This window comes from Scyliorhinus canicula, chromosome 4 (genome assembly GCF_902713615.1).
Source record: "Scyliorhinus canicula chromosome 4, sScyCan1.1, whole genome shotgun sequence".
NCBI classification, from domain to species: domain Eukaryota; kingdom Metazoa; phylum Chordata; class Chondrichthyes; order Carcharhiniformes; family Scyliorhinidae; genus Scyliorhinus; species Scyliorhinus canicula.
Window position 1 is genome coordinate 121,493,714 of NC_052149.1, and position 27,221 is coordinate 121,520,934.

Consider the following 27,221-nt stretch of genomic DNA (forward strand, 5'->3'; position numbering starts at 1 on the left):
AACCCCGTGCTGCATATGTCCTGGAATGTTTGATGGGGACAGTGTAGACTATCTACCCAATCCACCCTGCACATCTTTGAACTGTGGGAGGAAACTTGAGCACCCAGATGAAACCCACGAAGACACGGGGAGAAAGGGGCCTCACGGTAGCATGGTGGTTAGCATCAATGCTTCACAGCTCCAGGGTCCCAGGTTCGATTCCCGGCTGGGTCACTGTCTGTGTGGAGTCTGCACGTCCTCCCCGTGTGCGCGTGGGTTTCCTCCGGGTGCTCCGGTTTCCTCCCACAGTCCAAAGATGTGCGGGTTAGGTGGATTGGCCATGCTAAATTGCCCGTAGTGTAAGGTTAATGGGGGATTGTTGGGTTACGGGTATACGGGTTACGTGGGTTTAAGTGGGGTGATCATTGTTCGGCACAACATCGAGGGCCGAAGGGCCTGTTCTGTGCTGTACTGTTCTATGTTCTATGTTCTATGTTCCACACAGTCACCTGAGGCCGGGATTGAACCCGGGTCCCTGGTGCTGTGAGGCAGCTGTGCTAACCACTGTGCCACCGTGCTGCCCCTACATTTTTAAGGAGTGTCCACTAACTAAACTTAAAGAACTCCGTCTCGGAACTGACAAGCCTCTTGCCTAGCTCTGAGGCTATGCACATGATGAATGGATAAATAACCTAATCTTCTCGTCAACTACCTGTCTTGCCGGTCCCACACTAGAACGTAAGCACACCAGAACGTAAGCCTGCCCCACACCAGATCGTGCGCACAAAGATCAAGGCTGACACTCAGTGCAGGACTAACTGAGTGCTGTACTCTCTTAGGTGCTGCCTTTCAAATGAGACATTAAATTTGCCTGTTCTGGTAGATAGAAAAGAGTTCAAGGCAATATTTCAAAGAGGATCAGGGAGGCTATCCTCTTTGGTGATGAGGTGAGGGGTGCTTTTGGTGCCCAGGGAACTACACAAAGGGGAGGCATAACAGTTTGGGGATAAGCCTTTGCTCTAAGACTGCCTCTGCCTTCAACTTCTAAAACATGCAAGACCATAGAGGATTGACAGGCAGCCCTCTTTGAAGGCCAATATTTATCCCTTAATCAGCATTACAAAAACAGATGATCTGGTCAATATCACATTGTTGTCAGTGGGACTTTGCTTTGTGCAAATTCCCGTGTTTCCTGCATTACAAAATTTTATTATTCTTTCATCAGCATTTGCTGCCCCCCCCCCCCCCCCCCCATTACATATCTGTAATGCTTATTGTTACAGAGGTTGGAGAAATATTTGAAGATTCAAAGCACCAGGTGTAAAAATATTGCCAAAATATACCTGAATGGGGATGATAATAGATTTCCCCAACCTCCTCCAGCCCTACAATCCACTAAAATTACTCAAAATCTGGACCCCTACCTGCTGCCCACTTTTCTCCAATGGATAGCCATGTCTTCAACCATATGGACCCAAAGCTCTGCAATTTCCTCTCTTAACTTCTTCCACCTTGTTTCTCGCTGAACACTGGCAGGTGGTAGCATCGAGAGAATGTCATTGGTTAATGCTGGTAAATTATAACTCCATATATCCAGCATTTTAAAGTAGGGCTGAGTAATGGTGAATGGGAAATCATTTTGATTGTCACGGGCAGCACGGTAGCATAGTGATTAGCACAATTGCTTCACAGCTCCAGGGTCCCAGGTTCGATTCCCGGCTTGGATCCCTGTCTGTGCGGAGTTTGCACGTTCTCCCCGTGTGTGCGTGGGTTTCCTCTGGGTGCTCCGGTTTCCTCCCACAGTCCAAAGATGTGCAGATTAGGTGGATTGGCCATGATAAATTGTCCTTAGTGTCCAAAATTGCCCTTAGTGTTGGATGGGGTTACTGGATTATGGGGATAGGGTGGAGGTGTGGGCTTGGGTAGGGTGCTCTTTCCAAGAGCCCGTGCAGACCCGATGGGCCGAATGGCCTCCTTCTGCACTGTAAATTCTAAAAAAGAAAATCCCATCTGGCTCACTAATATCCTTTAGGGAAGGAAATCTGTCGTCCTTACCCAGTCTGACCTACATATGGCTCCAGACCCATAACAATACTCAATTCTTAACTGCTCTCTGAAATGGCCGAGTAAGCCACTAGGTTATATCAAAAACTGCTACTACGTCAAAAAGAAATGAAACTAAACAAGCCACAAGGTACTGACCCAGGCAGTGAAAATGACAATAGAAAACTCAACCCTGTCGATCCTCCTTACTAACATCTGGGGGCTTGTGCCGAAACTGATAGAGCTGTCCCACAGGCTAGTCAAGAAACAACCTGACATAGTCATACTCACCAAATTGTACATAATAGACATCACCATCAACAATCCTGGGTATGTTCTGCCCCCTGGCAGGACAGACCACCGTGTTCAATAGGATAGAGAAGTGAGAATCCATGAGGTGCTGTGGGGCAGCAGCAGAATTGTATGCAACCACAATCTGTAACCTCATGTCCTTGCATATCCCCCTGTCTACCATTACCACCAAGCTAGGAGATCAACTTTGGTTCAATGAAGAGTGCAGGAGGGCATGCCAGGAGCAGCACCAGACATACCGCAAACTGAGGTGTCAACCTGGTGAATCTATAGCACAGGACTCCTTTCACGCAAACAGTGGAAGCAGCAAGTGATAGACAAATCCAATGGATCAGATATAAGCTCTGCAGCCCTGCCACAGCCATCCTTGAATGGTGGTGGACAATTCTGCAACTAACTGGATGGGGAGGCTCCATAAATCTCCAACCTCAATGACTGGGGAGCCCGGGATATCAGCGCAAAAGACCAGGCTGAAGCATTTGCAACAATCTTCAGCCAGATGTACCGAGCTGATGACCCATCTTCGCCTCCTCCGAGGTTGGCAGCATCACGGATGTCAGTCTTCAGCCAACTCGATTGATGGGACATGAGAGAAAGTACCACTGAAGGCACTGGACGCTGCAAAGGCTATGGGCCCAAACAATATTTTGGCAATAGTACTGAAGATCTGTGCTCCAGAACTTGCCTTACCCCTAGCCAAACTGTTCCAATGCAGCGACAACATATCACTTATCCGGCAAAGTGGTAAATTGCCCAGGTATGTCCCGTACATCAAAAGCAGGACAAATCCAACTCGTCCCTCTCTTGATCATAAGCATGTTGATGGAAGAGGTATCAACAGTGATATCAAGTGGCACTTAAAATAATCTTCTCACTGATGGTCAGTTTGGGTTCCATCAGGGCCACTTATATCCTGACTTCAGTACAGCCTTGGCCCAAACATAGACAGAAGAGCTGAAAGCAAGAGGTGAGGTGAGAGTGACTGCCCTTGACATCAAGGTAGCATTTGAGTTAAGGTATCAAGGAGCCCCCCAAAAAAAGAGGTCAATGGGAATTGAGTGATAAACTGTCCACTAGTTGGAGTCATGCCAAGCACAAAGGAAAATGGTTATGTTTGTTGGAGATCAATCATCTCAGTCCCAGGACATTGCAGCAAGAGTTCTTCAGCTACTTCATCATTGACCTTCCCTCCATCATAAGATCAGAACTGGTGAAGTTCGCTGGTGATTGCACAATCAGCACGTTTTGCACTCCTCAGATACTGAAGCAATCCTTGTTCAAACGCAACAAGACGTGGACAATATTCCAGCTTGGGAAATTAACATTAGTGCCACACAAGTGCCAGACAATGACCATGTCTAACCATTACCCTCCACATTCGTGTCATTACCATCAATTAACCTCCCATGGTCATCATCATTCTGGGGGTTACCAATGGTCAGAAATTGAACTGGACTAATCATATAAATAGTGTGGTTGCAAGAGCATGTCAGAGGCTGGGAACTCTGGGGAGAGTAACTCATCTCCTGATTCCCCAGAGCCTGTTCACCATCTATAAAGCTCAAGCCAGAAGTATGATAGAATATTCTCCACTTACCTGGATGAATGCAGTTCCAACAACACTCAACAACATCCAGGACAAAGAAGCTTGATTGGCACTCCGTCCATAAACATTTACTCCCTCTACCACCGATGTACAGTACCATCTGCAAGATGCACTGCAGCAACTCACCAAGGTTCCCTCGATAGCACTTTCCAAACCCACGATCACTACCAGCCATGATACCGTTGTTATAATCTGGAATGCACTGCCTGAAAAGGTGGTAGGTTCAATAACCTTCAAATGGACTTGGATAAATACTTGCAAAGGATAAGATTTGCAAGGCTGTGAGCAATGTGCGGCATTCATTGAGTAGTTCTTGCACAGAACCGGTCTGTGGATGGGCTGAATGGCCTCCTTTCAGTTCTGTCGGTGATTCAGTGACTATGGGACTGTGCATTGTGTAATCTCACACTTGCCGATGCAAGTGCTGACTGAACACTCAGGAAAGTGGAGTTCTCCTTAGTATCATGGGAAGTGAGGTTGGAAAGGTGGCAATCGTGATTGGTACCCGTTTCTCTCGTGCCATCATATCTGAGCTGCCCCATGATGACCCAGCAGGGGTCACATCGGGAGACGGGGCTGAACTTTAGCACCATGAGACCTTGGCTGTTTTACCTCACACTGTGGGAGTGTGAAGGAAGCTCAGCATCAGCTGTAATCCCGAACTATTTGACACTTAAATAAGCAATACTTGGTCAAGTAGTCTCCCGGCTCCCATCTAATTCCCTTCCCACCCTCTCTGCTCCAACACCAGCCGCCACCCTTTCCCTTTTTTAGTTTTCAAATATCAAAAACTGGCTCCGTGTAATCCCATCCTAGTGATTTGAGATGATTGATTGCTAGCCATGTTTCATTAATTAGATGTTTAAATATTGTCATGTCCCCTTCCCCCACTCTGTTGCTAAGCTTTAAGTTGTGGTAAAAATTCCACACTTGCTTATTTAACAATGCTGCAGATTATGCAGCAGCTTCTTAAACAGATTAGCAAGGGTCGATTAAACAGATTAAAGCGGGGGGGGGCGTAGGTCTGCACAAGCATATTTTCTTTTTATTCAACTGGGTTTGCCGTCTCCATGGTGATGCTGCTAATAACACATGTTGGCGAGCGGGACTATCTGAGGCTTCATTTTCTCCTTCTGTCTTCTCTCATTTAAATCAGACTGACATTCAGCACAGCGGGGGGGGGGGGGGGGGGGGGACCTTTTTTCAGGAGCTAGAAACCTGGAGCAGCACCGAATGGCACGCACTAAACACACAAAACTCCACTGGATGGTATGAGAGGTGCACTGTATTCCCAGGGCACCATGAGATAAGAGTTCAGGTTGTTCTGCTGCTCAACGTTTATAGAGTGAATCGTTACCTTTACCCAGTGTGTCTTGTAAATGTACAGGAGCTGACACTGAGACCCACACAAACCATACAGTATCAGTCAGGAGTAAGTAGTTTGTGTACTGTGCTTGTACACAGACGCTGGACTGTACAATATCAGATGGGAGTGAATGATTCCTGTTACCCAATGCACACTGTGAGCTGACTGAGATACACATGAACTATATTGTGACAAATGCTTGCTTTCTGTACACTATTGATGTTGGAGATATTTACTATTGCTTATGTGACTATCTCATATGTTTGATTAAAAAGACGAGACAATAAAATATGAATAATACAGTCTGTAAGTGAGACACTGAATAAAATTCATGCTGCCTATGCAATCAGCAGCAAAATAATAATTAAGTATTGAAAAATATTGATCTACGTGTGACAATTTGACATCAATGACTCAGTTATGAAAGAAACTTCTTTTAACTTAAAATCAAAAGCTGCTGTCTGTCTCTTTAATTAGAAAGGGAATGGAACAATTTTAAACTATGGCAAAGAAGTTAAAACCAAGCTTGAACCCTTTTTCCTGAATTCCCAATGTTTTCTCTTGTGTTATTGGTTAGATTTTCAAACCGGGCACACAATTCAGGATCCTGTGTAGAACAAGGAGAGCCTATTCGTCAGGTTGATTGTAAACCCTATCTGACAAGTTGCATTGTTGTGGACTCTCCCTCATCTGCTGAGGGATGACAAAAAGGTTAAGATTGGCAATCCTGGTTCCAAGGTTAACAAAGATAAACTGCAGCTCTGGCCGATGGGTGGCATCCCTGGTCCCAAATCATTGGGACCACAGAATGATACATAGGACTTAGCTGGGCAACTTTCATTCTCCATCTGTGTTCATAATTAATTGCCCTCTGCCCAATTTCTCCCCGCTTCTTTTCCCTAAGGCACAGGCTCGAACCAGGGCCTTCAGTTGCATGGTTTCTGATTGTTCTCTGTTGTCTCCGAATGGCCTCCTTCTGCTCTGTAGGGATCAATGATGCTGTGGCCTTCATGGCAGGTCTGGTATACCCCCACAATCTGATGTGAAGAGGTGAGAGGAAGTCAGGACCTGGGAGGTGGAGTGAGGGAAGACCTTAAAAAGAAAAGAGGAGATAAAACCAGAAAAAAACTGAAAGGCAGAATATGTGGCAATGTGACTGACTGCATCTATGCAAAATGGCCCCAGCACTCAATGGGCTCTTTATTTTTGTGTCCACAGGCTTTTCGCAGCCAAGTGCAGTGGCTGCATGGAGGTCATCGCCCCCACGGAGTTTGTCATGCGGGCGCAGAAGAGCGTCTACCACCTGCCCTGCTTCTGCTGCTGCGTGTGCTGTGAGCGGCAGCTCCAGAAAGGGGATGAATTTGTGCTGACAAGAGGGTCAGCTGCTCTGCAAGAGTGACTATGAGAAGAGCGGGAGCTACTGAGCCTGGTCAGTCCGGCCGCCTCTGACTCAGGTAACCAAAACCCCACAATCGACTACGCGCCTGAATCACGATCAACTCCTTTTTTGACAGAATGGCAAAGGGTAGGAGTGGGGGGGTCTGTGTGTGAGGAGGCAGAATGGAGGTGGCAGAGGGTCCATTTAGATAACTCTTTTGAATAGAGTCAGGAAAGAAACAATGGTATCATTCTGTGCGAAAAGAATTATGTACTTGGATGTTCCCCTTGGAGGTTCCCCTCCAAGTCACTTACTATCCCGACTTGGAATATATCGCCCTTCCTTCGCTGTTGTGGTGCAAAATCGTGGAACTCCTTCCCGAACAGTGTACCTACACCTCAAATTCTGCAGCAGTTCAAGAAGGCACTGAAAACATTGACTCCAGACTAGGCCCAGTTTCATAACATGGCTACTGGCGCAAAGCTGTGGATACATTTAGACATATTTAAACTATCCTGCTGGAAGTTGCTCTGAATGAAATGTGCTTTTATAGATTGGGGCGGTTTAGCACAGTGGGCTAAACAGCTGGCTTGTAATGCAGAACAAGGCAGCAGCACGGTTCAATTCCCGTACCAGCGTCCCCGAACAGGTGCCGGAATGTGGAGACTAGGGGCTTTTCACAGTAACTTCATTGAAGCCTACGTGTGACAATAAGCGATTATTACTCGATTCAGAGAATTTTACAGCACAGAAAGGAACTCTGCAGCCATCAAGCACTTATCTTTTCGAATCCCATTTTCCAGCACTTGGTCCGTATCCTTGTATGCTATGGCATTACAAGTGTTCATCTAATGCTTCTTAAATGTGTGTGAGTTCCCACCCTCTACCAGCCTTTCAGACAGTGAGTTCAGATTCCACTACCCTCTGCGTGAGAAGAAGCTTTTCCTCAATCTCTTCTAAACCTCCTTATCTTAAATCTATGGCCCCTGATTATTGATCCCTCTACTAAATGGAAAGGTTTCTTCCTGTCTATATCCTCACAATTTTGCACACCTCAATGAGGACCCACTCGCCTTTCTCTGCGCTAAGGAAAGCAACTCCAGCCTAACCAGCCTCTCTCAAAACTGAAATGCACCAGGCACATCCTGGTGAATCTCCTCTAGAGCCTTCTCGAGTGCAATCACATCCTTCCTACGGTGTGGCGACCAGAACTGCCACATAGTACTCTAGCTGTGGCCTAACTAGCATTTTATACAGCTCAATCATAATCTCCCTGCTCTTATGTCGCGGCTAATAAAGGTTACTATCCTAGAAGCCGCCTTAACCACCATTTTTAGCTATCCTGCTGCCTTGGGATCTTTGGACATCCACCCAAAGGTCCCTCTGGTCCTCTGTCCTTCCTAGCATCATACTGTCCATTGTCTATTCCTTTGTCTTGTTAGTCCTCCAAAATGCATTGCCTCACGCAATTCCGAGTTAAATTCCACTTGCCACTTTTCTGCCCATCTGCCCAGCACCTTTTATATTGCGCTGTAATCTAAGGCTTGCCTGCTCGTTATTTACTACACAATCAATTTTTGTGTCTTCTGCGAACTTGCTGCTCAGAATACCCGCATTCTCATCTAGATTATTAATATACACTGCAAACTACAAGAGACCCAGCACCGATTCCTGCAGTACACCATTGACAACAGGCTTCCAGTTACAAAAACAATCTTCAATCATCAACCTCTGCCTCCTGCCACTAAGCCAATTGTGGATCCAATTTGCCAAATTGCCCTGGATTCCATGGGCTCTTAGCTTCTTGGTCAGTCTCCCATGCGGGACCTTGTCAAAAGCCTTATGGAAGTCCATGTAGACGACATCAACTGCACTGCCCTCCCCTTTACACCTGGTCGCCTCCTTGAAAATTTCAATCAGATGTTTTAGATATGATCTCCTCCTGACAAAGCCATCCTGGCTAACCTTGATTAAGCCTTGCCTCTCCAAGTGGAAATTAATTTCCTTACCACTGATATTAGGCTCACTGGTCTGTAGTTACCTGTTTTTTCCCTACTTCCCTTCTTCAATAATGGTACCATATCAGCTGTCCTCCAGGCTTCTGGCATCTCTAATGTGCCAGGGAGGATTTGAAAAATAGTGCCAGAGCCCCTGTAATTTTCCTTCCTTTCGCACACCACAGCCTAGGATAATCTCACTTCGCCTGGGGATTTACCCACTTTTAAGTCCGGTAGAACTGCTAACACTTTAATTTCAATGCGAATCTGTTCAATTATATCACAGTCCTCCCTGCTTTCTATACCTGCATTATCCTCATCCAGAGTGAAACCGGATGCAAAATACTAATTTATACCTCACCTATATCTTTCGGCTCCATACACAGGTGCCACTTTGGTCCCTAATGGGCCTTACTCTTTCCCTAGTTGCCATCTTGCCCATCATATACTTATGAAACACCTTGGGATTTTCCTTTATTTTGCCTGCCGGTTTTTTTTTTCACACACCCCTCTTCGCTCTCCTGATTTCTTTTTTTAAGTACCCCCTGCACTTTCAATACTCCTCGACAGGCATTCATTGATTTCAGCCCTCTGTGTTTGTCATAAGGCCATCCTTTTTTTCCTTATCTAATCCTTTATAATCCCTTGACATTCAGGTTCTCTGTAGCTTTTTGATCACTCCCTTTGTAGGATCATGTTGGCTTTGTTTTCTCTCTATTTCCTTTTTGAGTGACTCCTGGTGCTCTGATCATAGATTTCAGAGCGAAGAGGCCATTCGTCCCATCGAGTCCGCACCGGCCCTGGAAAGAGCACCCTACCCAAGGTCAACACCTCCACCCTATCCCCATAACCCAGTAACCCCACCCAACACTAGGGCAATTTTGGACACTAAGGGCAATTTATCATGGCCAATGCACCTAACCTGCACATCTTGGACTGTGGGAGGAAACCGGAGTACCCGGAGGAAACCCACACAGACACAGGGAGGATGTGCAGACTCCGCACAGACAGTGACCAAGCCGGAATCGAACCTGGGACCCTGGAACTGTAAGCAATTGTGCTATCCACAATGCTACCGTGCCTGATGTGGATCTTCCTGCAAGTAGCTTCTCCCAGCCCACTTTGGCCAGATCCTGTCTTGTCTTAATAAAATCGGCCATCGGCCCGTTCGGAAACCTTGGGTGGGATTCTCCCACCCCATGCCGGTCCGGCGAATCACCGGGGGGGGGGGGAGGGTGAAGCCCGCCCCGCCGCCCTGGCGATGGCTTCTGGATTCTCCGGCGCCGGTTCTTCGGCGAGGGCGAGAATCGCGCAGGTCGGGGGCCGTTGGCAGCGGCCCCCCCCGGCGATTCTCCAACCCGCGATGGGCCGACTGGCCGCCCGTTTTCGGCCCGTCCCACCGGCGTAAATTAGACCAGGTCCTTACCGGTGGGACCTGGCTCTGCGGGCAGCCTGCGGAGTCCTCAGGGGAGCGTGGGGGATCTAGCCCCAGGGGGGCCCCCACAGTGGCCTGGCCCGTGATCGGGGCCCACCGATCCGCAGGCGGGCCTGTGCCGTGGGGGCACTCTTTCCCTCCGAGCCGGCCGGGGTAACGGTCCGCCATGTTTGGCGCAGAGAAGAACCCCCCTGCCACATACGCTGGGTTGACGCCAGCACATGCCGGTGCTCCCGCGTATGCGCCAACTCACGCCGGTCGGCGGAGGCCCTTCGGCGGCGGTTGGCATGGTGCCAACCCTGCCGGCTTTGGCCTAGCCCCTGAAGGTGCGGAGGATTCCACACCTTCTGGGCGGCCCGATGGCAGTGTGGCTCACGCACTCCTCGGCGCTGGTACGGCCCATCCCGCCGGATACCGGAGAATCCCGACCCTTATTTACCGTCCATTTCTGGCCTTCGCTGTAACCTGCTTTAAATCTTACCGAGTATGGTCACTGCCACACTGAGCTAGGTATCTACTGTGAATGCAGTAGATGGATGCAGTTTCCAATAGCCTGTCTCAGTGAAGTAGCACCTCATCTCTGAATCAAAGGGTTGTGGGTAGCCCCACTCTACAAACTTGAGCAAACAATCGAGACTGATACTCCAGTGTAATACTGAGGGAGTGCTGCATTGCTGGTGGTTGCTGGGTTCAGATAAGACATTAAACTGAGGCCCAGTCTGCCCTCTCAGGTGGACATTCTTTCGAGAAGAACAGTACAGTTCTGTCCATATGCCTTGCTCAATTTTCATTCCCCCACCAACAGCATGATGGATTTTCTGATCATTATGTTTATGGGAGCTGGTGTGCGTAAATGGCTGCTGCATTTCTACATTATCAACAGCGCCATTACTTAAGTACTTCATTGGCAGTAATGCACTTGGGTAGCACTGTTTCTTCACAGCGCCAGGGTCCCAGGTCCGATTCCCGGCTTGGGTCACTGTCTTTGCATTGTCAGCACGTTCTCCCCATGTCTGTGTGGGGTTTCCTCCGGGAGCTCCTGTTTCCTCCACAAGTCGAGAAAGACATGCTTGTTAGATGAATTGAACATTCTGAATTCTCCCTCTGTGTACCCGAAACAGATGCCGGAGTGTGGGCAACTAGGGCTTTTCACAGTAACTTCATTGCAGTGTTAATGTCAGCCTACTTGTGACAATAATAAAGATTATTATTATTATAAAAAGCACTTTGGAACGTCCTGCGATTGTGAAAAGCTCCATATAGATATGTTGTCTTTTCGTCTTGCAAGTGCTGCAAGTACTTGAAGGTAGGCATTGATCCAACTATTTGGATGTTTTAAAATAACGCTGCTGGCAGGTTAGTGCCTCGGAGCGCTGGAAATTCCCATTTTCCTGGCACATCTGTCTCTCTTTGACAGAGGACAAGCCTCGTCTCTTTCTGGAATAATCACTGATAACAATTGAATGCATCAAACAGAGGAATCATAATCGTTGGCAGGAATGTACAGGAAGGGTACCTCGGCGATGATTGAAGAGAATTGGCATTATTTTAAGTTTCGTGGTGCCTTTTGAAGAGATCATTCCTTGACATAATGATTTACGAGGGAGCGGGTGCTTTCCTACAGAATGCACCCCAGTCCAGGAGAGTGCCAGCTTGGTCTGATGAAGCCTTATTGCTGATCACTACTGCCCATTCTCCCACCTTGTGCACCCCTCTGCTCTCCCCTGCTCCTTATCTTGCACCATGTCACGTTCCCCTATCACACCTGAGCTCACTCATCTATATTGCCTCCGGTGAAGCAGCACTTCGATTTTTTTTGTTTTGAAAATATTGTTATTGGCTTTTCTCACATTTATAAACAGTTGTTACTTAAATACATTACATTTTTCTTGCCCGCGCTAATTGCTTTATCCTTCACCACCCCCCCCCCCCCCCCCCCCCCCCCTCAAACACATCCCCGAACAGGTTTTGGAACAGGCCGACGAACTGCCCCAAGTATCCAGGAAGCCTTCCTCTGACCCCTCGGATGGCGTACTTAATCTTCTCCCAGGTGAGAAATTCGAGAGCCAGTCTGCAGCTGTGGGCGGTGCTGCCAATCACCAGCCGAGCAGGACTTCTCCGGCGTGCGATTAGGGAAGTGAAAGCAAGGCCGTTAGCCTCCTTCCGCATGTGTAACTCTGGCTGCACCGATACCCGAAGATTGCCACTATTGGGCATGGTTTCACCCTCACCCCCACAGCCTTGGACATTGCCTCGGGGAAGGCTGTCCAGAACCCAGCAAGCTTGGGGCAAGCCCAAAACATGTGGGTGTGTTTGGCCAGGCCCCTTTGGCACCACTCACATTTGTCCTGCACCTCCGGCTCATTCGGGTTCTGGTCAGGTGCGCTCTGTGCACCACTGGAGCTGCATTAGGCTGAAGCCTTGTGCAGGAGGAGGTGGAGGTTCACCCTGCTCAGTGCTTCGCTCCAGAGAGCCCCCACCCTACCTCTGTCCCCAGTTCGTCCTCCCCATTTTGTCTGGTCCCGTCCACTGGTGTTCAGGCTCTGTCCAGTAGCTGTCTGTATATTACCCCACATAGCCCCCCCTTCTCGCTGCTTGTGCCTATCAGGTCCTCTAGTAGTGTGCTTTCTGTGGCCCCAGGGGTACCCCATTGGAGGTGTCTCAATTCCTGTCCTTTACTAGTTTCCACTTCCCTGTCAGTTCGTCCAATGTCGCCAGTCTGTGCCCTACGTAGAAGTCCCTGACCGTCAGTGTGTCCCCGTCCCACCTCCATCCTTTGAAGGTGGTATCTAGCATGGCTGGAGGGGAATCTGTGATTGCCACAGATGGGGGCCTTGGGGGATATTTTGGTTATCCCGAAGTGCTATCTCAACTGGGTCCACGTTTCTCAGCGTGGCCGCTACCACAGGTCTCTTTGTGTACCTTGTTGAGGAGGATGGGAGTGCTGCTGTGGCCAGGGCCTGCAGGGTTGTTCCTTCACAGGATGCCTCCTCCATTTGTACCCAATCTGTGTCGGGTTCTTGTACCCATCCCCTCACTTTTTCAGCCATTGCTGCCCAGTGGTAGTTTTGTAGGTTCGGTAGAGTCAGCCCCCCTCTAACTTTCCCTCTTTGCAGTGTCAGCGCTTCGATTTTAAAATTTTCGTCCTTGTTTTCGAATCCCACCATGGTCCCGACTGATCTATTCCACAAACCTCCTCTGGACCTATAACCTCCAAATCCTCTGTGCTCCTCTAATTTTGGCCTCCCGATTTTAATCACTCGATTCACCGGCCACTGTGCCTTTAGCTGCCTATAGGCCTTAAACTCTGTAATTCCTCTCCCAAAGCTCTCTTCTCTCCCTCCTCCTTAAAACTACCTTTTGATCAGCTTTTGGCCGCCTTTCCTGTAATTTCCTACCTGAATCGGTGTGCAATCTTGATGATACAGTTCTCCAGTGATGAACCTTCGGATACTTAAATGGCCAGGACGTACTGCAAGGCCCTGGGAAAAATCATAGGAGATTTCATATAGGTTTGTCGATTAGTTAATGCGGGGTGTGAGGGGCACAGTTGTTTGACTATACAGGTCCGTTAGAGGTGGGAGGTCATATGGTGAAACCTCCAGTAATAGAACCATAGAATTCCTACAGTGCAGAAGGAGGCCATTCGGCCCATTGGAATTTGCAACCCACCCATCTGAAAGAGCACCCTACCTAGGCCCACTCCGCCCGCACTATCCTTGTAACTCCACAAACCCCACCTAACCTCCACAACCCCCACCTAACCTGCATGGCCCTGGACCACATCTTTGGAGGAAACCCACAAGGAGAAGTTCGAACTCCACACAGACAGTCACCCAAGACCGGGGGTGAAACCCAGATCCCTGGCGTTGTGATTCAGCAGTACTAACCACCATGCTGCCCTACATAGCCGATTCGACTTGGCAACCAGAGTCTTCCTAGGGTCGGACAGCTCAGGATTGTGCCCAGACATAGTTTTTTGTTGTAACTCCGGGATTGTCCTATTTATAAAGGACAGCAGCTGCTTACCATGCGTGGAATTCATTATTCAGATTGCTAGGCGGCACCTGTTCCTACCCCTAGGGTGGGATTCTCCGATCCCAGGCCAGGTCGCAGTATTTGCCAGTGGGGAGACAAATCCCGTTGACGCTGGGCGGCGATTCTCCGACGACCGGGAACTCAGCACCAGTGGCGCCTCCGAGGTCGCCTCGGTGCCAGTCGGGGGCAAGCTGATTGCGGACCCCCTTGGGGCGATTCTCCATGCCCGACGCCTAATGCCCGCTGAGTTTGGCTGAGTCCCGGTGGCACCGTTCACATGTGGCCCGACCCGGCGGGACCTCAGAGTTCTGGCTGTGGGGGGCCATCCTGGTGGGGGGAGGGGGGAATCCGCCTCCGGAGGGGGGGGGGGGCTCCACGATGGCCAGGCCCCGCGATCGAAGGCTACTGATCGGCCGGCGGGCTATTCCGGAGGGGGGGGGGGGGGGGGGGCTATGTTCCTCCGTGCCGGGCCCATGTAGGGCTCAGCCATGTTGCGTGGGGGCCGTATGGAGTCAGTACCCATGCGCATGCCGGACCCGTTCTGGCTGTGGCGCACATTCGCGGACCACGCCGGCCGTACTGGGGCACGTATCGGCAGCTGGAGCTGTGTAAGCACTCCAGTGCCGGCTGGCCCCTTGTGCGTGCAGGATTGCTGCACCTAGTGTCCAATGACACCGTTGTAAACGCTCCAGCGTTTATGATGCCGTCAACCCTTCGCCCCATTATCGGAGAATCCCACCCCTACTGTGCCCCTTAAGACTGGCAATCTAATTACTGTACCTGCTTGGAAATCAGTTATGACTAATTGTTCTTGGGAACTCCTGAGCCTAATCAAAGGCTAAGGAAACCAACAGAGGTGAGAGCTTGATTCCACTACCGTCCCACAATCACCCCACCCCACCCTTCCCATTGTCTATTCTTTAAGCCCTTGCCAACAGCCATCCTGACTCTTGCCCCAAAATAAATATTTTGGGGACGTTTCTTTGTTCATTTCCACCTGCCTAACTTACCTTTGTTTTTCTTTTTTGTCAAAGATTGTAGTGTTAATTGGATGGGCTGAATGTGCCTGTTACCTGTGACACAGGAAGTGTGAGGTGATGGACAGGAAGTGTGTACACAGATACCATTTCTGGTGTGTGGCTTGGAAGGGAACTTTCAGGTGATGGTGTTCCCATGAATCTGCTGCCCTTATCCTTCTAGGTGGTAGAGTTTGCAGGTTTGGAATGTGCAGTCCGAAAGAGTCTTGGTGAGTTGCTGCAGTGCATCTTGTAGAAGGTATACGCTGCTGCTACTGTGTTTAGCCACTATTGTAATCATTAAGCCATAGACTAATAAGATGGCTATAAATAGAAGGCGATCAATCAGCCCACCATATCTGTGATGGTTCTGTACAAGAGCAACATACCTAGTCCCACTCCCCTACCTTATCCCCATTCCACTGCATATTATTATTCTTTAGATAATTTTGTTTTGAAAAAATATTTTATTCTCCATTTTCACTTTTCTCCAGAATTACACCCCACCCCACAAGCAGTAAACAGTAACAAATACAAAGTCAATTTCCTTATCACCACACGATCCCATCCTCCCCACCCACCCCCAAGCAATGCCCCACCTGACAATAGAAACATCACTAGAACAAACCCCTCCATGGTGGGACAAAACAAGGGAGAAATAAAGAGAACGGGATTAGGAATCGCCTATGGTCACCATTAACCTATAGAGTCCCGTCCCACCCCCCCTCCCCTTACATTCAGGTGCCATCCAATCCCTGAAAGAGTACCGTAGTTGACACCCATGCATTGCAAGCCCCCCCCACCCCCCACCCCCCCACCCAGCTTCTCCCCTCCACTTCCTCTTACAAAAGTCCTCCCCCCCTAACCTCCGTTCCTTCCCCCCATCTTTCCACCCGCTAGAACCCCTCGACCCTGTTCTGCCAGGCTCCGATGGCCGCAGCCCCTTCCCCACCTCACTCCCGTTCACTGGCTGGCAAGCATGGAGGCCCACGACCGGTCTCTTTCCCCCTTGCCCGGCCCCAGGAAAACCAAGAAATCCCTTTAGCACACAAACCCTGCATACACACCCAAGCTCCAAAGATCCCTCATTGCAAGTCAAAGTCCCCTCTCTTCCTTTGTCCAAGTATCTACGTCGGCCATTTAGCACAGTACAGCCACCGCAGTGCAAAAAATACAGTATACATGAGGCTACATCAGTACATGACCCCTTCTCATTCAGCCACAGTCCTTCTGCCTTCGCACAAACTCCTCCGCTGCTTCCCCCGTCCCGAAATAAAAGTCCTTGGATTTGTAGGTCCACCCTCAATTAGCTGGGTATACTATGCCACACTTACTGATGTACAGCGCCTTCTTCACCCAGTTGAAGGCAGCCCACCTCCTTCCAACTCCACCGTAATCCTGGTATACACGTGTAGTAATCCACGGAGGCAGGGAGTTCCGTCACCACACCAATATTTATTTACAATAACGATATTACAGGAGCATCTACAACAGTGCTGCTAGCAGTCCAGTCAACTCAAGACTGGCTCACAAAGCCTACACAGATGATTATATGGGCCCCCTCAATGAGCTATCATTGAGGGAGCTCATGCTCCAATTGGCCAACCAATAAAGCCAATTGGAGTTCATTACAACACGTATACCAGCTCCAGCCCACTGCAACCACCTGCTTCTGCTTGGCCCAAGCACAGGACCTTCTCCTTCACACTGTACCTATGAAAACACAGAGTCACTACTCTTGGCGGCTCACTCTCCTTTGGTACAGGCCTCAAGGACCGATGAGCCCGATACAGTTCATATCGGGAGGGATCATCACCCTCCCCCCATAGCTTCGCCAACATCGTGGCAAAATACTCAGTCGGCCTCGGGCCTTCCACTCCTTCAGAAGACCCACAATCCTCAGATTCTGTCACCTGGATCTGTTTTCCAAGTCGTACATTTTGGCTCGCATACCCTCGTTTATCTCCAGCACCTTCCGCATCTCCCTCCCCATCGAGGTAAGTTGATCGCTGTGCTGTAACAATATCTCTTCCACTTCCCTCACGCCTCGCCTTGCTTTCCATACGTCCGCCACTGCTTTCAATACGCCCACCCTCACCGGGCAATCACCTCCCTCCACCAGCACTTTCAAACCGCCCCATCTCCTTCCTCATTGCCTCCATGTGTTTTGTGAACTGCCTTTCGAATTCCACGGCCAACACCTTAGTTATTCCTTCAGCCGTAAGCAATGTGGTCTCCCCTGGTGCTCTGGCCTCCATTTTCCTTACCGACCCCGGCGGTGACCTGTCCACTCCCCCGACGTAATTTCAGCTGCTTTTTTCACAGCCGTTTTTTTACTGATCCTCGGACATTTTCCCTTTACTGGTGCTTTCTCCCGACTTTTACTGCCTTCGCTGCCCCTAGGACCGGGCGTTAACCCCGACAATGCTGTTCCCGAATGGGAAGCCCTCCAACGTGCGGCTACCTCCCCCCCCCCCCCCCCCCCCCCCCCCCCGCCAGTCACCGGAAGTCCCCCATTCTTCTTTAGATTAGGCTCCAATTTTTTTGAAATCCTCAATTGAACCAGCGTCCACCGCATCTCAGGCAGCGCATTCCCAGATCCTAAACAGTCGTTAAGTAAAAATGTGTCCCCGGGTGGCACAGTGATCAGCCCTGCTGCCTCACAGTGCCAAGGACCCGGGTCTTTCCAGCCCTGCTTTCTAGCCAGGATCTCCCGGCTCCGCCATAAGCACTCCCTGCGGCAGGTTCCCTGTCGCAGGTCGTGCGAACCACACAGATGTCGTAGACCTTGGCGTGAACTGGAAGATCCCGCCAGCAGCCAATAACAAGCCACCTGCACCATGGGAAAAACACACACAGAGGGTGGGAGGGGAGGCGGAAAGTGCCGTCCATTGTCTTCTACCTCATAGACAGGAGTTGCCATGCCTTGAGCCACAGTGACATTCGTTCTGTGCTGGAGGTTCGCATGATGCTGTTCAAATGAATAGCTTGATTGGTGTCAGGAAAATTGTGGACATTTATTCCAGTGGGGAGCGTGGACCAGAAGGCAATCTTGAGCCTGTAAGCATCCAGCACATAGTGGTACTTGACACCATGTGCTTCACAGCTGAACTGAAGGCTTTACACACCTCTCTGCTAAAAGCATAATTAAGACCCACAGTTTTTGTTTAATTCTCTCCCTCCGCCCCCAGCCCTGTCTCTTTCTGCTTCAAACTCAGCAAATATCAAAGCGTGGTTTCAAAGTGCAAGAGAGTGGACCTCAAAGCCCTATTTTTATGAGAATATAAGAGATGAGAGGTAGTCTCTGGAGGCCCATATGCTGCCTCTAATCCTGGCAGTCTAAGATTTAATCATTGCTTTCACCCTTATGAAGAGACAATCCTGGGTAAACAAAGGCCTTCCAGGAGGAGTACAATTTCTAATTAAAGATCACTAATGCTCCCTCTCTCTCTAGTGATGTCTGTGAACCAAAGTCTTTATAATTTTGATGGGTGGGAGGTGAGAGTTAGTCAATGGCTTCTTATACTTAGCCGTGGCCCTTTTTTTCATAAAGGATTGACTAAGTAGGCAAGCATAGCAATGGCTTCACTTCCCCTCAGTGTTATAGAATGAGGGGCTTCCACAGACAACTTAATTAATGTTTGCGTTCCTTGTATCGGTAGAATAAATGTTTATTACGCACAGCTGGTCCCCTGTTTAGCTAAATGCAAGGCCTGTCACACACGAGGGGTAATCTGAACTCTGTGTTTACCGTCTTTGGAAATGAAACTTCTTTAGCACAGGGCTAAAGAGCTGGCTTTTAAAGCAGACCAAGGCAAGCCAGCAGCACGGTTCAATTCCCGTACCAGCCTCCCCGAACAGGCGCCGGAATGTGGTATGACTAGGGGTTTTTCACAGTCACTTCATTTGAAGCCGACTTGTGGCAATAAGCGGTTTTCATTTCATTTTATTCTTAAACCCTCTTCCCCACCTCCTCCTCTGCCGTTGATTCAGTGAAGTTTGCTAAGCTGCCCCAGCCTGTCTGACCTCTCTCTGCGTATTCACTTCTGTTGCAAAAAATAAAAACCAAATTGCCCCCTACACCGATGTGGTTTTGTCACCGCTTGGGATTGATATGGATGACCGGTTTTCATTCAAAAGTGTGCTAAATTGACATGAAGTGTTCACTTATTCTCCCTCCCACCCTCGCAACAATCTCCTAAAGCTGGTGACTCCTCGGTTGGGTCGGGGTTGTGCAGGTACCAGGCGTCCTCCAGTACCTCCCCCAAGTGTCCGTTATTCAGGCTAACACTGAAGCAAAGGCAGACTTTCATTTATACAGCACGTTCTGTGACCACTGGATATCTTAAAGTGTTTTACAGTCATTGAAGTGCTTTTGCAGGAATGTAAGAAACATTGCAGCCAATTTATGCACAGCAAACCCCCACAAACTGAAATATGATGATGCGTAATTTCTGTTTTTGTGATGTTAATTGAGGGATAAATATTGGCCAGGACACGAGGGATAACTTTCCTGCTCTTCTTCAAAGTAGTTCCACTGGATCTTTTATATCCACTCAAACAGCCTTTGGTTTAGCACCTCTTCTCAGTGATGGTAATGTCCAATGGTGCTGCACCCCCTCAGTACTTCTGCAGTGTTAGCTTGATTTTCTTTTTGCCAAAACTATACTTTATTCCTAAAATATCTGAGGGAGCATTACAAACATTTCAAAATGACTATCAAACAAAGTGTAATAACATTCAGTTTTTTGCATGCATCATGTTGCACTGTTGAATTTTGTATGTTTAAATCAGGTCTCCTCTCATCGTGCTATATTCCAGTGAATACAGGCCGAGTCAAACCAATCTCTCTTCAGAGGACAGTCCCGCCAAGCTTGGTATCAGCCTAGTGAACCTCTGCTGCACTCTCTCTGCGGCAAATATATCCTTTCTGAGGCAGGGGACCAAACCTGCACTCAATACTCCATGTGTGGTCTCACCAAGCCCCTGCATAATTGTAGTAAGACATCCCTACTTCTGGACTCAAATCCTTTTGCAATGAAGGCCAACCTACCTTTTCCCTTCCTAACTGGTTGCTGCACCTGCCTCTCCAATTCCATTGACTGGTGGACAAGGACCCAGATCCCTTTGTACATCCACACTTCCCAAAATATCACCATTTAAATAATACTCTTCCTTCTGTTTTCACACCAAAGTGACATGTTAGTCATGTTGTACTGCATCTTCCATGTGTTTGCCCACTCTCTCACATGTCTCCTGCTGTAATTTTGGGAGAAATTCCTAAAAGGTTCTTTGAACAGGTGGGGATTCCTCCATCCTTTACAGGTGAGGGTGATGATTGAGAGATCAAAAGAACCCTCCCAGAAATTTAAACAACAATAAAAATGAACGTAACAGTACATGTAAAGAAATTCTATGATTCTATGAATTCCTGAGGTTGGGAAAGGTACGTTCCCAATATAGAATATAAACAGCACAGAAACTGACCATTTGGTCAACTGTTATTGCTGCCAGTAATGCTCCACAGAAGCCTCTTCACCCCCCCCCCCCCCCCCCCCCCCCCCCCCACCACTCTCCAAGTGATTTAATCAACATATCCTTTTTCCCTCATCGGTTTACCTAACTTACCTAATAGGTGAGGAAAGGAGCAGTGCCCCGGAAGCGAGTGATTCCAAACAAACCTGTTGGACTTTAACCTGGTGTGTAAGACTTCTTACTGTGCTCACCCCAGTCCAACGCCGGCATCTCCACATCATAAAGGAAACATGAAATGAGAGCAAATATTAGATCAAAGGAAGGAATAGTGGTAACATAAACAGTCCTGGAAAGAGCACAGTAATAGAAGTATAAAAAGATTGATTAAACAAAGTGATATGAGTCATCAGTAAAAAAAACATTTAAAGTTACCTCACTATCATTGGAGCGAAGGAGGATGAGAAGTGACTTATTGAGGTGTATAAGATACGAGAGGGATAGATAGAGTGGACGTTCAGCGACTTTTTCCTCGGGTGGATGCAGCTGTTACAAGGGGGCATAACTATAAGGTTCATGGTGGAAGATATAGGCGAGATGTCAGAGGTAGGTTCTTTACTCAGAGAGTGGTTGGTGCGTGGAACGCACTCCCAGCTATGGTAGTGGAGTTGGACACTTTAGGAACTTTCAAGCGTTTATTTTAGCACACTGGGCTAAATAGCTGGCTTTTAAAGCAGACCAAGGCAGGCCAGCAGCACGGTTCAATTCTCGTACCAGCCTCCCCGAATAGGTGCCGGAATGTGGCGACTAGGGGCTTTTCACAGTCACTTCATTTTCATTTTTTTCATTTTCATATGGAGTGCACTAGAATGATTGGGAGTAGGTTGATTGATTTTAGTTTCAGACTAGTTCGGCACAACATTGTGGGCCGAAGGGCCTGTACTGTGCTGTACAGTTCTATGTTCTAGTATGCATAATGTACCCAAATAACCAGGTACTGCAGATATGAGTCTTTAGTAAAGAATCAGTAGGAAGAACTGAATCATATCTATGTAAAGGACAGGACTGGCAATATTTAGAAGATGGGGGGGGGAGAGGGAGGAGAAAGCAAGAGGGATGGAATGACAAAGTAGCTGCACTAATTCGGGATAACACTAAGGAGTCTCAGTCACAGGCAGGATGGGCAATTTCACAGGCCATTCGAAAGGTCCATTGACTGGAAAATCCTGCGCTAAGGGACAATGATAGCGGACACAATTCACACAGATAGAGATAAAAACAGGATCCATATGAATTGAGATAAAATTACGGATTACTTGTGTGAATTGACAAGCGAATAACATAAAGGAGGTGGAAGAAGAAAGACATGGGCAAATCAATGGACTAAGCAAAAGTCATGGGGCGAAATTGTACAGTCCCTCCTGTTGGAGGGATTTTCTGGTCCAATCGAAGTCAATGGGCGTTTGAATGGCTTATTGCATTTTCCAACCCCCCCCCCCCCCCTCCCCCACACCCCCCCCCCCCATGACCGAATGGTAACATTCCGCCCATGGAATGAAAGGTTTTAACTATCTCCCCATAAACTGACAGGAAGAGTCAGAAACATTTGGTCCAGTAGCTACATGTCTTAAGGAAAGGGACAGAAGGAATGGGCCTTTTACAATGTGTACTGGACTCTTTCCTTACGCCAAAAACCTGGACAGAGAAGAATCACTGCTGGACCTAGTAATGGAAATTAACTAAAGCAGTAAGAGAGGTCAGCAAAGGGGAGCATTGAAACAACAGCAATCACCATAAAGTATAGACCGTAACCAACAAAGAGGCTGCGAGGAATATGAAGTGATGAGAAAAGAAGTACACAAAAGGAATTAGGAAAGCAAAGAGAAACTCCAAAATTGAATTAAAAAATAATTTAACAAAATTAATAGGAATGCATTCTATGTACAAAGTATGTCGAAATAAAAATCACAATGGGAATTGAGCCAAAGGGAAATTACAAGATGACCTCAAAAGATAAAAATATGAATAGCAAAGATTACTTTGCCTCAGTATTTTCACAAATTTGAAAGCCACGACTGATTCTGTCTCCACCACACTCTCTGGCAGCACATTTCTGATCCTAACCACTCGCTGTGTAAAAAGGCTTTACTTCATGTTGTCTTTGGTTCTTTTGCCATTCACCTTAAAATAACCCTACCACCAATGTGAACTTTTAGACTTATGCTGTTTAAATGGATTCCAATCGCAGGTCTCACTGTAATTCTATCCGTAACCTTGTCAATACTTTTTGTTAGGTACTATTCTGGTTCAGGTGTGGCCCATCCCAATGATATAGCTCTTTCTTATCCTACTGCAGGTGCCAGTATCCATGAAAAGGTATATAAATAAGTTGTTTCTGTAGCACAGCTCTGAAAGCAGCTACATATTCCTCACCCATTTCTCCCCCACGTAACAACACTTTTCCCAGTCATAGGCATTCCTGGGTGGTATCACATGTTATGATCCTGGACCAAAGTCACAAATTTTGGTGCAATCCAGTTATGGAGCAGTAACAGTTTGTTTAAAGTAGATAAAGCCTGAAATCCCAGGTATTTACAAAGCGAATAAGCCACAAGATTTCATGGTTTAACAGAATACATTTTACTGTACAAGAGTCAACAAAGCAAGTGATAAATACTTTGATCTTATATCACATCCAGAATTAACATGGGGTAAACTTGAATTAATAGGCAAACTGTGTTCAAGCACACCACAAACTGAACATTAAATGGTAGACACACTCCAGAGAGATCCCGTGAAGTTCTTAGCAACCCAACCAACCATCAGTGCGTAACAGGGATTTCAGCTCTTCTCTTTCAAGATCTGGGGCAAAATTCTCCGACCCCCCGCAGGGTCGGAGAATCGCCCGGGACCGGCGAAAATCCTGCCCCCGCGGTGGCCGGAATTCTCCGCCACCCGGGAATTGGCGGGGGCGGGAATCACGCCGCGCCGATCGGCGAGCCCCCTGCGGCGATTCTCCAGCCCGCGATGGGTCGCAGTCCCGCTGCTGACAGGCCTCTCCCGCCGCCGTGGTTCCAACCACCTCTGGTGGCGGCGGGATTAGCGGCACAAGCGGGCCCCCGGGGTCCTGGGGGGGGAGGTTGCGGGCCGATCGGACCCCGGGGGTGCCCACACACTGGCCAAGCCCGCGACCGGGGCCCACCGACCAGCATCACAGATGTCAGACTTCAGCCAATTTGATTCACTTCATGAAATGGCTGAAGGCACTGGATACTCAAAGACTATGGACCCTTACAATATTTCGGCAATAGCACTGAAGACTCATGCTCCAGCACTTGCTGTGCCCCTAGCCACGTTGTTTCAGGACAACTACAACACTGGCATTTATCCAGCAATGTAAAAAATTGCCCAGGTATGGCTTGTCCACAAAAAACAGGACAAATCTAACCTGGCCAATTACGGCCCTATCAGTCAGCTCTTAGTCATCAGTCAAGTGATGGAATGGATCATCAGCAGTGTTGTCTAACAGGACGTGCTTTGCAATAACTTGTTCACTCATGCTTGAGTTCTGCCAGGGTCACTCAGCTCCTGACCTCATCCTGCCTCAGTTCCAACATGGATAAAAGAGACAAACTCTAGAGTTGAGGTTACTGCCCTTGACATCAAGGTAGACTGTAATGTTAAGGAACCCTAACAAAACTGAAGTCATTGGGAATCAGGAGAGAAATCGTCCCCTGGTTGGAGACATACCCAGCACAAAGGAAGAGAGCTGTGGTGGTTGTAGATCAAACCACAAGGTCCAGGACATCACTGCAGGAATGTCCTAGACCCAGTCATCTTCAGCTGCTTCATCAATGACGTTCCTTCCATCATAAGGTCAGAAGTGGGTATGTTCATTGATGACCGCACAATGTTCAGCACCATTTGCGACTTCTCAGATACTGAAGCAGTCCATGTCCAAATGCAGTGAGACCTGTACAATACCCAGGCTTGAGCTGATAAGTGGCAAGTAATATTCGCGCCACACAATTGCCAGATAATGACCATTTCCAACATGAGAGAAGCTAACCATCACCCTTTGACATTCAATGGCATTGCCATCACTGAATTCCCCCTCTATCAACATCCTGGGGGTTATAATTGACCAGATACTGAATGGGGCCACCCATTTAAGACCAAAATGAGGTATTATAATAAGACTTGAAATGAATGAATCTGTGGAATTCTTTACCACAGAAATCTGCAGAGTCTGGGCCATTAATTATGTTCAAGGCTTAGATAGATTTTAATCTGTTAGGGAATCAAAGGTTATGTGGATAAGGCGGGAAACTGAAGTTTGAGGATTCATTTTTTTTATTGTCACGAGCAGGCTTACATTAACACTGCAATGAAGTTACTGTGAAAAGCCCCTAGTTGCCACACTCCGGCGCCTGTTCGCGTACACAGAGGGAGAATTCAGAATGTCCAATTCACCTAAATACACGTCTTTTGGGACTTGTTGGAGGAAACCAGAGCACCCGGAGGAAAGCCACACAGACACAGGGAGCACATGGCAGACTCTGCACAGACAGTGACCCAAGCCGGGAATTGAATGTAGAACCTGGAGCTGTGAAGCAACAGTGCTACCCACCGTGCCGCCCTTAAACCCACGCAGACACGGGGAGAACATGCAGACTCCACACAGACAATGACCCATGCTGGGAATCGAATCCAGGTCCCTGGCGCTGTGAAGTAGCAGTACGAACCACTGTGCTACTGTGCTGCCTAATTATATCAGATCAGCCTTGACCTCATTGAATGGTCTTATATGGACAACTATAAAAATGCTGTGCTACACGCCAAAACCTATCCACCATCTACAATGCACAAGTCAGGATTGTGATGGAATACTCTTCACTTGCCTGGACGACTGCAGCTCTAATAACACTCAAAGGTTCAATGACATCTGTGACAGAACAGCGCACTTGATTGGCATTTGATCCAGATATTCGCTCCCTCGAACACTGACGCACTGTGGCAGCGGTGTATACCATCTACAAGATGCGTTTCAGCAACTGACCAAATCTCCTTAGACAGCACCTTTCAAACTCACAAGCTCTACCATCTAGAAGGACAGCAGATACATGGGATCACCATCACCTGAAAAGTTCCCTCCAAGTCTCTCACAATCTTGACTTGGAAATATTATCACCGTTCTTTCACTTGTCGCTGGGTCAAAATCCTATAATTCCCTCCCTAAGAGCACCATGGGTGTACCTGCACCACATGGACTGGAGTGGTTCAAGAAGATCGAAAGATGAGGCATACAAATTGGCCAGAAAAAAACAACAGTCTTCAGGATTGGGAGCAGTTTAGAATTCAGCAATGAAGGACAAAGGGATGTTTTCAAGAAGGGGTTAGATACAGTTCTTGGGGCTAAAGGAATCAAAGAATATGGAGGGAAAGCAGAAACAGGGACGAGATTCTCCGATCCCCTGCCGGGCCGGAGAATCGGCGGGGGAGGTGGCCGCGCGAATCGCGCCATGCCGCCCTGATGCCGGGCGTTATTCTCCTGCCCGTGAAAAAATGGGCGAGCGCGCATGGCACCGGGCCGTACGGAGAATCACCGTAAACGGCCGTAGCGGCGATTCTCCGGCTGCGCCGCGATTCCCCGGCCTGGATGGGCTGAGTGGCCGTCTTAGAAAATCCGAGTCCCGGTGGCGCTGTTCTAACATGCTCTGGGCCGGGCCGCAGGATTGAAGGGTCCAGGGGTGACCTGTGGGGGGGGTCCAACCCTGGGGAGAGCCTCCGTAGTGGCCTGGCCCGCGATCGGGGCCCACCGATCGGCAGGCCGGCCTCTTTGGCTGCGGACCACGTTTCTTTCGCGCCGGCTCCTGGACCCCTGCGCCATTTGGCATCGGGGCCGGCGCGGGGATGACAGCCAGTGCGCATGCGCTAGTTGGCGCCTGCCCAACTGCACATTCTGCATGGGCCACTCCAGCGCCGTGCTGGTCCCCCCAGGACCCGAGAATCGGGTCTCGGAACCGGCCCCCGAGTAAAGTACTCCCGTTTTGGCGCCGGCACTCTGGCGCTGGACCAGAGAATTACGGCCCAAGTTTCTGAGTTGGATGATCAGCCACGATCATAATGAATGGCGGAGCGGGCTTGAAGGGCCAAATAGCCTCCTTCTCCTATTATTTTCTATGTTGTTCAACAGCTCAGGAGGTCTTAAGGACAATAATCGATGGGCAATAAATGCTGGCCTAGTTAATGAATATAAAAAAAAATCAAACCACCAGCATGATTCCAATTCTTCTACTACTAATTTTAAAAAAAAATTAGAGTACACAGATCCTCAGCACCATAGGCAGCAGTGCTTAACCTTTTGGACATGAAGGAGCAATTTAACATGGCCAATCCACCTATCCTGCAAATCTTTGGACTGTGGGAGGAAACCGGAGCACCCGGAGGAAACCCACACAGACAGAGGGAGAATATACAAACTCAACACAGTCACCCAAGGCTGGAATTGAACTTGAGTCCCTGCGCTGTGAGGCAACAGTGATAACCAATATGCTGCCCCTAATTTATTGTTTTTTT

At 48.5% G+C, this 27,221-nt stretch overlaps 1 protein-coding gene across 1 annotated transcript in view; it reads left to right on the top strand.

Moving 5' to 3' along the window:
• Window positions 1–2,194: 2,194 nt before the first annotated feature.
• The window catches only part of LOC119964235 (LIM homeobox transcription factor 1-alpha-like), a 42,991-nt gene continuing 17,964 nt past the window's right edge, over window positions 2,195–27,221 (top strand). The window contains 4 exon segments of the mRNA XM_038793518.1: window positions 2,195–2,352; window positions 6,525–6,675; window positions 6,677–6,710; window positions 6,713–6,760. Coding sequence (XP_038649446.1) covers window positions 2,195–2,352; window positions 6,525–6,675; window positions 6,677–6,710; window positions 6,713–6,760 — 391 coding nt within the window.